The sequence below is a fragment of the Trachymyrmex cornetzi genome, unplaced genomic scaffold, assembly GCF_001594075.2.
Source record: "Trachymyrmex cornetzi isolate Tcor2-1 unplaced genomic scaffold, Tcor1.1 scaffold1376, whole genome shotgun sequence".
Lineage (NCBI taxonomy): Eukaryota > Metazoa > Arthropoda > Insecta > Hymenoptera > Formicidae > Trachymyrmex > Trachymyrmex cornetzi.
The window spans coordinates 163,441-176,741 of NW_017295956.1; the positions used below are offsets into that span (position 1 = coordinate 163,441).

General features: G+C 31.7%; 2 protein-coding genes across 2 annotated transcripts; both read right to left on the minus strand.

The window, feature by feature from the left end:
• Positions 1 to 1,074: 1,074 nt before the first annotated feature.
• Positions 1,075 to 6,226, minus strand: LOC108770868 (L-xylulose reductase). The gene is made up of 4 exons (XM_018522604.1): positions 6,162 to 6,226; positions 4,130 to 4,559; positions 3,451 to 3,599; positions 1,075 to 1,373 (listed from the first exon to the last, which is right to left on the minus strand). Exons 1-4 carry the CDS (start codon positions 6,211 to 6,213, stop codon positions 1,270 to 1,272), a joined length of 735 nt encoding a protein of 244 aa, XP_018378106.1. The 5' UTR covers positions 6,214 to 6,226; the 3' UTR covers positions 1,075 to 1,269.
• An 876-nt stretch (positions 6,227 to 7,102) lies between these two features.
• On the minus strand, positions 7,103 to 12,877 carry LOC108770866 (glycosyltransferase 25 family member). Its single transcript, XM_018522602.1, has 10 exons — positions 12,563 to 12,877; positions 11,687 to 11,915; positions 10,498 to 10,840; positions 10,042 to 10,161; positions 9,656 to 9,845; positions 9,124 to 9,198; positions 8,870 to 8,927; positions 8,670 to 8,797; positions 8,109 to 8,309; positions 7,103 to 7,848 (listed from the first exon to the last, which is right to left on the minus strand). The coding sequence occupies exons 1-10, from the start codon at positions 12,775 to 12,777 to the stop codon at positions 7,674 to 7,676; spliced, it is 1,734 nt and encodes a 577-aa protein (XP_018378104.1). The 5' UTR covers positions 12,778 to 12,877; the 3' UTR covers positions 7,103 to 7,673.
• Positions 12,878 to 13,301: the final 424 nt, after the last annotated feature.

Below are 13,301 nucleotides of genomic sequence, written 5' to 3' on the forward strand. Positions count from 1 at the left end.
CGGCAATGCCTATGTCAGGTTTCGAAAATCGAAGACGATAAAAATAGAAAGAATCCAATTACGATCGATTCTTATAATTTACATTAACGACGTATATGACTCATCGTCAAATACGTCGTAGTCTTTAATTAGAAAACTTGTTTTCTTTTATGTAACATTGTGAAATGTAACACAAACACTGCACTATAAGTCTGATATATATTATATAAAATAATTCTGAATGTAGTGTCTTTATATAAGATACTACATTTATTTTTATTCTTAGCCAACATTAAGAATTGTACGATTGTTACTTAATCAAACAAAAATCATTTTGTTGAAGAGAAGATATATATATAGATGTAAATTATAAATCATTTACATACGTCACTTTATTTTTCTTGTCTGCGAGATCTCAATTCAAATATGTGTATCAATTCGAACAAGTATAATTAACTAACTAGACTTTCGCGCGATTAATTTTTTAAATAAAATTTGAAATCTAATGTCACACACGCAATAGTTGACATGACGTGTGTTTGCGTGTGCGTGTGCGTGCGTGCGTGTGTGTGAACACATATGTACATACATTTTTTTGGACACCCGATAATTTGAGACACATCTCGATATGTAGAAAAATGTGCAAGCGACAGGTCAAGAGATAAATTCAATTTGCATTGTTTCGTTTAGCATACATATTCTCAGTTTCTCCATTGCGTTATGTTCACCGTAGGAGCAAATTAGGAGCCGAAAGAAAAGCATTCTTTAGACCGGATGCAACTACGGCAGAGAAGAGCTCGTGAATTATATATAATTATACGTACGTGCGTTAGTATTTTGGGGTAGAATATTTTCGAAGATTGCGAGAGAAAGAGTCACACACTCGCCAACATGAGTGGTTGTCTCGTCCGTTCACGGCTTTCTCTGTCGCTGCCTGTTTGTCGAATCTAGTTGACGATGAGGAAGAGAAGAAACAAAGCATTTTTTTAAATTAAACTGAAACAAACGAAGCTTGCTTGTTTTATTGCCAATTTTGATATCCTTTTGATAAGCCTTCAGTCCTTCTTGATAATCCGATCGAACCTTACGTCAATTAAATACATAACTATATATTGCAGTAATCTTTATTAGTTCTTTTATATGCAGTGTATAAAAAAATTGTACCATTCATAACAAAGTAATTACTACCATTTACAGCATAACTTCCATAAATATTGAATTTTAGAAATGGAAAGTACTGCACTTGTAGTAATAGAATGTTTTTTTCTTTCTTAAAGATGATAATTTTTGTTATGTAGCTAAGAAACCACCGTCGATGGGCAAGCAGGCGCCATTGATCATGGAACTTCGGTCGCTTAATAAATATACAACAGGATCAACCACCTCATCGACATCTGTAACACCATATTTTGAATTGATTAAAAAAATTGTTTGCTTGTTTTATAACTAACGTTCACAAAATATAATGTTAGATGCAATAGTTTGAATGTTTGTAAATTAACGAAAAAACAAAAAGTAAAATAAGTTCTATATGTAATATCTTATAGAACCGTATGTGATAACACAACTATATAAAAATCAGTGCCTTAAGCAAGAGATCCGGGTTCGACTTCCGGCCGAGGTAATATTTTTCAAGAAGTAAGAATTAATTATTCACAGATTTTAATGTCACTCAGCATTATTAAGATCATTTCAAGATGCGAAAAAACATCAAATTGTTAAATTGCTAGTCAATTTCTCGTGATATTACTGCAGTAGTTTAGTAGAATTAGCGTTTCAATGTGTGAATTTATATACTACGTATGTAGTTCTTTGAAATGTGCGTCGAAATAATTTTTCGGTCTTGAAACGCTAACTCTATTAAACTACTGCAGTAATATCACGAGTTAAATTGACTAGTAATTTAACAATTTGACGCTTTTTTGTATTTTCTCGAACGATCTTAATAATACTGAGTGACATATTAAAATACGTACGCAGTGGATTTTCAAACTTGATTTTCCCGAAAATTAAGCAGAAAATCGAAAAATTTTATTCTATATATATATATTTTTTTTTCCATAAGAAATCACGTCGTGCCCGCTTTTACATATTATTCGGCCGGACCTTGTATATTACAATTCCTGATATCTACAATGTTGCAGCGATATTACAGCGCAATCTATAATGTTGCAAGTTTCTGTGCTGTATAGAATATCGAATGCTAGCTGTCAGTTATCTACATTATTTTTACTACCGATCGGTCATATATCAGCATGTCAACACGTTGTGTCGATACAAAAATCATCCATTTAGTGAATGATAAAACACTTGTGACGCATGAATGTTTCATAATTATTATCATGTGGAATAATCCCAAATTAACGAATGATATGTTTTAATTCGTAAGACGATTACTGTATCCCTGGCGGAAAAACTTTTACGAAAAACTATATAGATTGAGACAAGATTTTAGAAATTATTAGTTTTTCATAGATATTTGTAGTGGGACGTAGAGCGGTGGTTTGTTTTAAAAAACCTAGAAATCCTCCACTCTCTCTCTCAAACAACGCCACTCTACGTCCCACTACGAATATCTACGAAAAACTAATGCGTCGTTTACAATAAATAGTATTGCAATAGAGGCTGTAGACATGTCGGGAGTAAGCTGGTTTTTCGGCCCAGCCAGAAATGATTGATTGATCAATATCAAATCAATGTTAATTCAATCTCGCTCGATGTCAAATCGATGTTAATTCAATCTGAAGATGTAATAGAGCATAAAGTAAGTCCGTAATAAGCGAAATAGATTTCAATCATTTCGCTTACAGACTTACGCCTCTCATTACATCCCCAGCTACAAGTGATTGATCGATCAGAAAACTAGCTTACTCCTGACGTGTCTACAGCCTTAATCTACTGCTACTGCTCATCATTGTAGACGACAATTAAGAATTTCTAAGACAAATAAACCTCACTCTACGTCCCACTATGAATATCTACAAAAAATTAAGAATTTCTAAGATCTTGTCTCAATCTATGTAGTTTTTCTATACTTTTTCGTAAAAATTTTTTTTCCACCGAGAATATTTCAAAATTCATATTCTACAGATTTGTACATTACAGTTACAGATTTAAATTATGTAAATATTGCTATCATATATATATATAGATTACGAATGACAAACGAATTACGAATTAACATTAATGCGGGGTCTATGATAGAAGTCGTAGCGATCGTAAGGTCTTAAGTCGTAGAAAATTAACCAATCACAGTCGAATATGAGAAGAATAATCAACTATGATTGATTAATTTTCTACAACTTAAGAACTTACAACCGCTACGACTCCTATTATACTGTAGACCCCGTAATTTATGAATTATTCACACGGATAAAATTTATCTCATACGTATATTAATTCGATGGAAAAAGTAATGAATTAAATTAAATTCTTTAATCTCTTTCGATTAAAAATATCCATATGACGTACCAGCGAATCGACCGAGCGGAATTTTGTCGATCATACTTTGTGCTCTCTGCGGATCGCTCCAACCCAATTTTCCCATTTCTGTCATCACGACTGTAGGACCGACACTATTGATTCTTATGTTGTACGGCCCCATTTCGAGGGCCATCATCCTGAAAATATCACAAATTGGGAAACTAACATGTTCCAAAAAAAGACATCTTCGATGAATTTAAAATCAATTTTTTTTTCGAAAATACTGGATATTCAATACAGAGTTAAATAACAAAAGACTGAAAATAAAAATTCAGAATTAAAAAAACTTAATAAGATAAAAATAAGTAGTACACATATATCATCTATTCTACATTTTATTTTAACAAAATTTTAATTAAATTAACTTTTCCAAATTAAAAAAATGTCGACATCAAATTTATCAATATGGAAAATTTAATTGAATTCTTTTATATTTTTCTGATAATTTTTTTCAACAGTCTATATTTTTACATCTGCCATACATAATAAATTTCCAATATTTGTTAAATACCGAACATATTGGTTAAACATCATTTTTTTCAACAGCCTATATTTTTACATCTGCCATACATAATAATAAATTTCCAATGTTTGTTAATTGCCGAACATATCGGTTAAACATCAAGCTTTTATGGATTACGGAGATATTAATAATTATATATCTTACTTCGTCAACATGTCAAGAGCTGCCTTTGACATGCAATAAACGGTGTGGTCCTTCAATGCTGCCTGAGCAGCTTGCGACGATACATTTACGATACTGCCACCGCGTTTGCGTTCGATCATGTTTTCGGCTACAATTTGGGACACATTGAATACAGCTTTCACGTTGACATCGAAAATTAAATCAAATTCCTTGGGCGTAGCGTCCAAAAATGGTGTAAGACACGCGACAGCAGCGTTGTTGACCAATAGATCGATTGGCAGGATACTTTGAACAGCCTTTCTAGTCGCATCCCAATCACGAAGATCGACGCAAATAGGTTGAATCTTCGGATCAATCGCCACCAAGCTATCTAAGTTCTCCTTTGTTTTCGAGAGTGCAAACACTTGTCCCTTATATTTAGAGAGACGAAGGGCTATTTCCTTCCCGATTCCTGTATACAATTATGATAAGAAAGTAGATATTTTATCACAAAATAAAATATCAATATATATGTGTACGGGTGTCTGTAAAGTCCCACCCCAGCTATATATCTCGGAAACGGCTTTATTGATATGGAAAAATATCTCAGACAAAAGTTATAGGGCATTAAAGGGGACATATGATAAAAATATGGATGTAATTTTGAGTAACCTTCTGAAGAGATTAGATCAATGTAACCGTTACTTTCTTAAATGGAACCCCTTATTTTTTATTAAATATTCTTGTAGCTTACCTCGAGAGCTTTTCAAAACATTATATAATAAAATATTTGTTCGTGAAGTACTTTTCGAATGATAGGGCTTGAAAGTTACAGTCGAGGGGGTAATTACTAGCTGAAATATTGTCCCACAGATTACATGACATCATATGATTTCATCTGATTACAAATAATTTTTTTCGCTACATATGAAGTCGTTTGGTAAAATATACGAATTTATTTAATATTTATAATGATTTCGAGGACTCTGTCCCACGATTACATTAAGTGGTTACCCCCTCGTAGTACAGCCAGCATTAGCATTATCCAAGGTGTCCGACCGGTGGCTGAAAACCTCTTGAATGTTGTTCAAACTCATGATCTGAATAATATTTGTCAAGATCAAGGCCATTGGTGATTCTCTCATCTCTTATTTTCATTTTTACGTAAAAACGAATTTTTAGTGCAAAAATGAAAATAAGAGCAACAACTTCCAATGACTTTGATCTTGACAAATGTTATCTAGGTCATGATCCTAAACAACATTCAAGAGGTTTTTAACCGTCGGTCGGACACCTTGCAGGTAATACTAATGCCGGCGGTACTGTAACTATCAATCCTCATAACACGAAAAGTACTTAAAAAAAATTTTATTATAGTGTTTTGAAAAAATTTCGAGGTAAGCTACAAGAATATGGAATAAAAAAATAAGGGGTTCCATTTAAGAAAACAACGTTTAAAAAAACAACGGGGTCACATTGATCTAGCCTGGAGAAGGCCACTCAAGGTCAAATCCACATTTTCATCATATGTCCCCCTTAATGTCCTACAACTTTTGTCTGAAACATTTTTTCATATCTAAAACTGTTTCCGAGATATATGGTTTGGGACTTTATAGACATCTTATATATTCGTACTTACAATTATTTTAAAAACCTAAATTTATTTCATTATACGTATTAATACTATCAATTCAATCCAAAAAATATTTATCAAAATTGCACGCAAAAAAGAATCTTTTAAATTATGTGATATCGATTGATTTTTTATAATATCTCTCTCTCTCTCTCTCTCTCATAAACAGACTTATTTTAACCTTTGCTAATAAAATACAATGTTTTAAAGTAGATATTATTCCACTTTCTTGTTCCTTCATTATTGCATTATTTTATAGATATATATTCTCGATCTTATTGATTTCAATGCAAAGTCGATTGCAAACTATAGCAACAGCGATACAATGTATTTAAGAGAAGTACTGATTTTTTTAATTTTAAAAAGTACCTTATATGAGAAAAATTAACATAGAATTCAAATTCATAAAATTATATAAATTAATATAAAAAAAAGACGTACCCTGACCAGCGCCAGTCACAAGAATGCGTTTTCCTTCGAAGTTAATGTTCATGATTGTCGAGCGACTACTGAGCGAATACTGACGTATAGTGATGTGTATAAGTTATATCCCTCCTACACGATCTTTAATATGTTGATCTTGTCCTTGATGCTCTTTCCAGTGAGCATATGTGAGAATGGAATTTACAAAAGCGTTAATGGGGAAGGAGACAGTTAACGCGACTATTACGATAAAGTACACTGATAAAACTTATCAGTGTGTTTTTACATTAACCTCATACGGTATTTTTTGCTTTCATATAGAACATAAATTATTACTAAGTATAAGAATATTCAAGCCTATGACGGTCAAAGCTAGATCTTTTTTGCCTAAACAATTCCCAGTGAATTATCTATATCCTATATATGTACGTGCATATATATCATGTTTTTGTAGTTATTCAAACTGCGCGCCGAAATTTTTCCGGACTCTATCTAACGCAATTAAACTACTGCAATAATATCACAAGTTAAATTAAATTGACAATGTGCTGAAAAAAACCTTAAATAAATTTATTGCGAAAAATATTACCTCGGCCGGAATTTGAACCCGGACCTCTTATAATCCGTACGAGATTACAAGAAATCCGGGTTCAAGTCCCGGCCGAGGTAATATTTTTCGCAATAAATTTATTTAAGGTTTTTGTATTAATGATCAACGAAATATTTAAAGAATTTTTTTATTTGGCACATTTTTCAGTATAATATACATTCAAATATTTTTTTACAATGTTTGTACGGACAATATATATAAAAGTATAAAAGAAACACTTTTGCATATTTTATGCAATGTTTTGCGAGCGATGATTTATGTTATTCTCACATACCTATAAAAATCGATATTAGATAAAAGTATATTTATATGCTAGTATATTTATATATTTATATGTTTATTCGCATAATATCTATACTTGAACAAATATATCTTCAAAGGAATCTATAAAATTATGGCATCTTCCTCTTTTACGAAAAGGTACAAGATATATTCCTGTATAAGAGTATTCCTGTATACATATTTCTGTACACCAGGTGTCCAAATAATGACTGCATCATCATCTCTCATGGGCATATAAAGCAGATTGAACTATGTGAATCGAAAAGTCCTATCAATTTACAATTTTTTTTTTGCGATAATTAACGAGAAATTAATTCCTAAACATCTTCGAATCCGTTCGAGCTAAATATAAGCGCGCGGTAGAGTACGATCAACGCAGGGCGGTGTTTTATTTCGCCACTGGTGCATTACCGTTAGTGTTTGTATAATAATAAAAAACTGGCGACATATATTTAAATGGCTGTATATTATATGCTAATCGATTATAAACTACAAATTAATAATACATGGCAATATAACGGCAGTATAGATATTTTACGTTAAAAAATGTTTCAATTTGTTATATAAAATAGATTATTGGCAGATTTCATCGACTAGATAAATTGTTATTTTTTTCTTATCTTATAATTTCCCTTTGATTATAGTTCTTCTTTTTTTTCCAAGTTGTCGATAAAAGTATTATGCACGAGTTTCGAGTCTTCCGTGTCGCTAATGTGTCCATCCTCGCCGGTATAATGCGACGGATAAATTAAAAGTGGATTCGTAGATAAGATAATCAAATCCCGAGTGGCAAATTGAGTCGCCCATTGTTTCCTATTGAAATGTCAAAATGAATATTAAGATTCATCCAAGTCATTCTTACTAAGAATACATTACATAATGTGAAATCGCAACTTTTACAACGTTCAATCGGATTTTATATTTATCGTTAATCTATAATTTATTACACATATATGTATATATATTTCCTGAGATTATTTTTTTTGGTTCGAATACAAATATTGATTTTTCCGCGAAATATGAGACGTGTATATACGTTTCCTAAAACTGTGAACATCAATCTTTTCACATACTCAGGATGCGTATCCGAAAGAATGGGAAGGAATTCATCAACGGGAATTAATTTCCTGAGAGGCATAGCATCGATCAATTTTTTCGCTCCGCTTTCCGACAAGAGGTAACCAAGAGTCCAGTAACTATATCCTGCTCGTACCAAAAATTTAGATCCTTCCACTAGATTCTCTGATTTCGCCAATTTTTTTCTTCCCATGTATCTAAAATAAAATTGTGAAAAAATGTAACGTGCCAATTTTAGATCCAATATCTCTCAGAGTTAATTTTCCTCAAATAAATTTTCTTTTATTGCCATAAAATTCAAAAGAGCGAGAAAATTATTAAACCAGTTTTACCACTGCTATAATTGCAAATTGGTATAACAAAGCTTTAATATTTTTATTTCAATCTTTTTTTCTTCGATTTTTCAATATAACCATTACTTTTATATGCCAGTTTCAAATAAGATCAATTGTAGAATCATAGAAAATTGATCGAGATACACAATCGAATTACGAAACAACGCAACAAAATAGTTTGGTGATTGGAAAATAATAAATTTTGCTAAATTGATGACTTACATTAAATCCCATTCAAGTTTGAGATTAGACAATTCCGCCAAAACGTAATCGACTTTCTGTCGAAAGAATGGTTCGAAGCGAACATCATCCTCCAACACCATAACGCTTTTATAACCGTGCTCTAGTACCTAATATATATTACGTCAGTAATTAACATTAAAAAAAAATTTTTTTTTTCTTTCCAGAATGCCTTTTATTACCTTCTGCCATACGATATAATGACTCAGAAAACAGCCAATCTCGCCCATCGTCATTGGTCTACGCGTAAAGGAAGATAAATTATTATAGAGATTACGAGAATTATAAAGGAAAGTAGTACAAACGATTTCATACTTAAAACAAATCTGACAGATCATGCATCATTAACGAACAATCTGGCTGTCTGAAATTTTCCTTTTTAATTTAGTTTAAATTTAACCGATTAAATAAAATTTTTTCACGCGTCTATTTTCACCTTTTATGATAAGGATCCGAATATTCGGACATCGGTATCACGCCCCATTTCTTCAGGGAACTCTCGTTCAAAGCCCTGAAATGATAAAAGAGAATAATGAGATGAGATTAAATAAATTAGCACAAATTGACAAAAAATACCTGACAATGAAAATTTCCTGGAAAAGATATAACCAAAAAGTAAGTTTATACATAAGTTACATTTCTTTAATTAAAAAAAAAATGGAATTTGAATTAAATTTTATATAACGTTATCTTAAAGCTTATTAAATTCCCTTCAAAATGACCTATTATTTTTTTAAATTCTGCCCATAGACTTCTAGCATTTATCCAAAATAAACTCGGTATCTCATAATAGAGGCCTTTTCTCTAATAACCAGAGAATTATTTTTCTTAAAATAATTATATCTAAAAATGGACAGAGAATATTGGAGTTAAATTATGCACATATTTACCCGAAATATTGATATGTATCGAATTTTTGCATTTATAAAAGATATATTTCTTTTTATCTTGTATAATGTATAACTTACCTACCATCCACAGCATCTATAATTTCCGCTTGAATACCGAGTTCTTCAAAAAGTTTCTGCATCCTTCTACGTCTCTCTGGTCTTCTTAATAGATTTATCATGTAAATGTCATCCATACCCAAGGTGTCTTTCTTCGGATATATCACGAATTCTTTTAAATCATCCAACAACGGCAAATAATCGCTAAATGCTGTACAAAACGCAATTTATGTCAATCAACACTGTCAACAGGATAATATTATATTGTAATATTATATTGTAATATTCCTAATTGAATATTATCACATTGGATATTTTATCACATAAATTTATTCTTGTTCATTTACAATTACTTATTTATTTTATTTATTTATATTATGCTTCTTCCCTTCCAGAAGCAAGCTTACCTAACATTTCCACCTTGGTATTAGTCAACCGTTGCATATCTTCTGCGATAGTCTCATCATTTTCCAAAGGTACCATAATGAAACCATAAACGTCATCATTACACACGAACAATGACACATCTACAACATAAACATTGGCTGTATTCCAAAATGTACTACCAATGCTGAAAATGTATAGTATATACGTAAGGAAAACTGTACATTTTCAGCGCTGGTAGTGAATTTTGAAACACAGACTATACATATGTTGTGTGTACGTAAAAATTTTTAATAGTCGAAATCAAATCTAATTCCTTATAGAATTAAAAGTTAAGTCAAAGTAGTAAGAACAGAATATAAACTAATAATTTTGAAGAATCAGTATTTAATCGGTGCAAATCTCGTACTATTATTTATAATTCATATTTTAACTTTTGACAACTTTAATATATATAGACGATAACTTTTAATATTTACCTGATTTATTTGCGCCTATGGCAAAAGTTATGATATCGTCTATTGGTCCATCATAACCGATCAATTTTTCGGTCTTATAGGTAAGATAATCAGAGTAGCGTTTTCTCAGATCTATGAGTACTGCGCTATGGATCATGGGCACGTTATGGCAATCAATTTTCTCGCGAAATAGGATCGGCTCGTAGAGCTCTGTTCGTAAATAATAATGTTCTGCTGTCATTCCAGCCCAAAAATTACTATACATGCCGTCCGATCTTAATAAAGGCGCAACAACAGTATGCCCCTTATGTATCAAATTACGAATAGTGCTTGGATTGATCAAAAAAACGTCAGCATCCAGCATCTGCACACACAAGAAGTTTTCTTTTCTTTCATTTTTGTTCTTTTTTCTCATGTAGTCTGTAAATATCCGTCCATGTATCAGACAAATGAAAAAGTGACGCGATTCCCTATAATGCATATTGCTACTATAATTTTTTTTTATTAGTATTCTTGAAACACTTGTCTGAAATCATTCACTAACAAATATTGTTTTATATCCTTAATATAATTATAAACTTTTTTATTGTATCATTTATGGTATAATTTAAGACAGAAAATAGTTTTTAAATTAACATTAAAGAACATAAACAGAACATCGCGCATCGTCGAGTTCTTAAGCGAACGTGAATGAAATGTGATTGAGGTCCTCTTCGGAGTTCGGGGAACGTGTATGAATACTCAAAACCACTAAGGCCCAATTCCACAACTAACGGTTAACTCTTAACCGAGGTTCAACTTATTCATTGTCTCTTTCCAATTTTAGAATTGGAAAAAGATGAGAAACAAGTTGAATCTCGGTTAAGAGTTAACTATGAGTTGTGGAACTGGGCTTAAGAGTCAATGGAAAATCAATGAAGTGTTTAAGAAGCGTTAAAACTCTTTGTTTACACTTCTTTGACGCTTCGACAAGCTTTGCATTTTTATCAGAGAAATTATCTTCCAAATTTAATTTTGGCTATTAATTCAACTGTCAGTTATTTGAAGTAACATCTTTAATTATAATTTAATTTAAACAGGGGCACAATATAAATTATAATTAAAAATTTTACTTCAAATGATTTTGCCAGTTGAATTAATAGTCAAAATTAAATTAATTGGAGTTTATTAATCAAAGTAACTGCAAGATAACAAAATAAAGTTAGCTTACCAAAATAAAATCTGCCCATATTTCTTTTGCGTAATCAAGCGCTTGTTCACGCAAATCTATTATATGTGCAAATCTGCGAGGCGACCAATCGGCGATCGATCTCTCGTCCTCGAAACCTGTCGACGATGCATTCAAATGTACGTTCATGGAATGATACATCTTGCTCTTCGAACTAATCCATTTGTTCAATATCTCGATTGAATTGTCAACATTGTTGTCGCTGCGTATCCTGAAATGATTAATATAAAATCTACGCATCTTACTTGAAGTGACTGCACTGTTATATTTTTCGTAGAAATATTTGTAAAAAGCAAGTTGAATCAAGATAAAAGTTAACTACATTGGTCGAAATGAATATTAATAAATATAATAACACAAATAAAAATAGATAAATCTCCAAAAATCTACAGCGTGAAGTCTCTTAAAATTGGTGCGGCACAAACGTCCAAACACATGCGGTATTATATATTCGCGCATTTGCGAATCGACGTGTTTCCGCATGCGCCGCATCGATTGGCGGGCAACTTCAAATTTATAAATAAATTTGAAATCGTGATGGAACGAATGAAAATGTGACAACAATCGATGGAAGCGATTGTTTCCAAGTATTTCTAATTTTCATGTATTCGCTCATACTTGAGATTTAATTTTAGTTGACGATTACGTATAATCATAATATAAGACAATTCTCAATAAGTAATGGGAGTGAATTCTTGCATTATTTTAACATCTAAATTGGAAAACGCTGATCAATTTTTTAATTATAATTACCTCAGTACCCAAAAACTATATTATGTTGATGAATTTATAAGTGCTTTCACGAGTTTTACGATATCATTACCGAACAAAAGAGTGAGGTTATGTCTCGTTACTCACCAAAAACTTATTCGCTTCTTTGGGTAATCTTGGTTCTCCAATAAACTCAGAAAGTATGGCAACGTGTGTGCCTTATTTCTAACAAGGACACTAATTAGCACAGTCGGTTCTTTTGAGATTGTGTCGCACGTAACCAACCACGCGAAACCAATGAGAGAATAAATAATTAGATGTCCTCGAAGGATCATCGTGATACAGATATAAAATCGGTACATTTTAATCACACACGTGTCTTTTCGTGTTCGCCTATTAGAAAATCTAGATAGATGAAAATGTGGAGATTATACGAAGAGACAACTCCTCTAATATGATCTTTCTATCTCATCATTCTCATCCTATTATCACAAGTACGTAGGTGTGCGCAATCGATAAAACAGGAAATTGTACGCAATGTTCATCACATAGTGGCTGCGTTTCGTTAAATGTTTACTGCGCAATATAATATACTGAAAATCTATAACGTAACGTCAACTATAGATTTTCAGTACTCGCAGCAAATAACAGAACACAGCCAGTGCAATTAATCTTATAACATTCTTTATTCAATTTTTTAAATACATGTATATGTATATAAATTATGTTATATATCTGAATCCTCTGCTTTCCCCTTCTCTGTATTTTCCTCATCTTTTTCCTCTTCCTGTCCCCTCCAAGTTTTGTACAAAAAATATATCACAGAATTTATACAAATTTGTATTTTACTATTATAAAATATACATTGATTGGCAAATTTTTTCCT

Coding starts and splice junctions, on each gene's coding strand:
- LOC108770868 (XM_018522604.1), bottom strand. CDS start 6,213: ATGAACATTAACTTCGAAGGAAAACGCATTCTTGTGACTGGCGCTGGT. Junction 4,560..6,161: donor TGTGACTGGCGCTGGTCAGG/GTACGTCTTTTT, acceptor AATTGTATACAG/GAATCGGGAAGGAAATAGCC. Junction 3,600..4,129: donor GCTCTTGACATGTTGACGAA/GTAAGATATATA, acceptor TGATATTTTCAG/GATGATGGCCCTCGAAATGG.
- LOC108770866 (XM_018522602.1), bottom strand. CDS start 12,777: ATGTACCGATTTTATATCTGTATCACGATGATCCTTCGAGGACATCTA. Junction 10,162..10,497: donor CATAGGCGCAAATAAATCAG/GTAAATATTAAA, acceptor TTTATGTTGTAG/ATGTGTCATTGTTCGTGTGT. Junction 7,849..8,108: donor CTTTCGGATACGCATCCTGA/GTATGTGAAAAG, acceptor ACATTTCAATAG/GAAACAATGGGCGACTCAAT.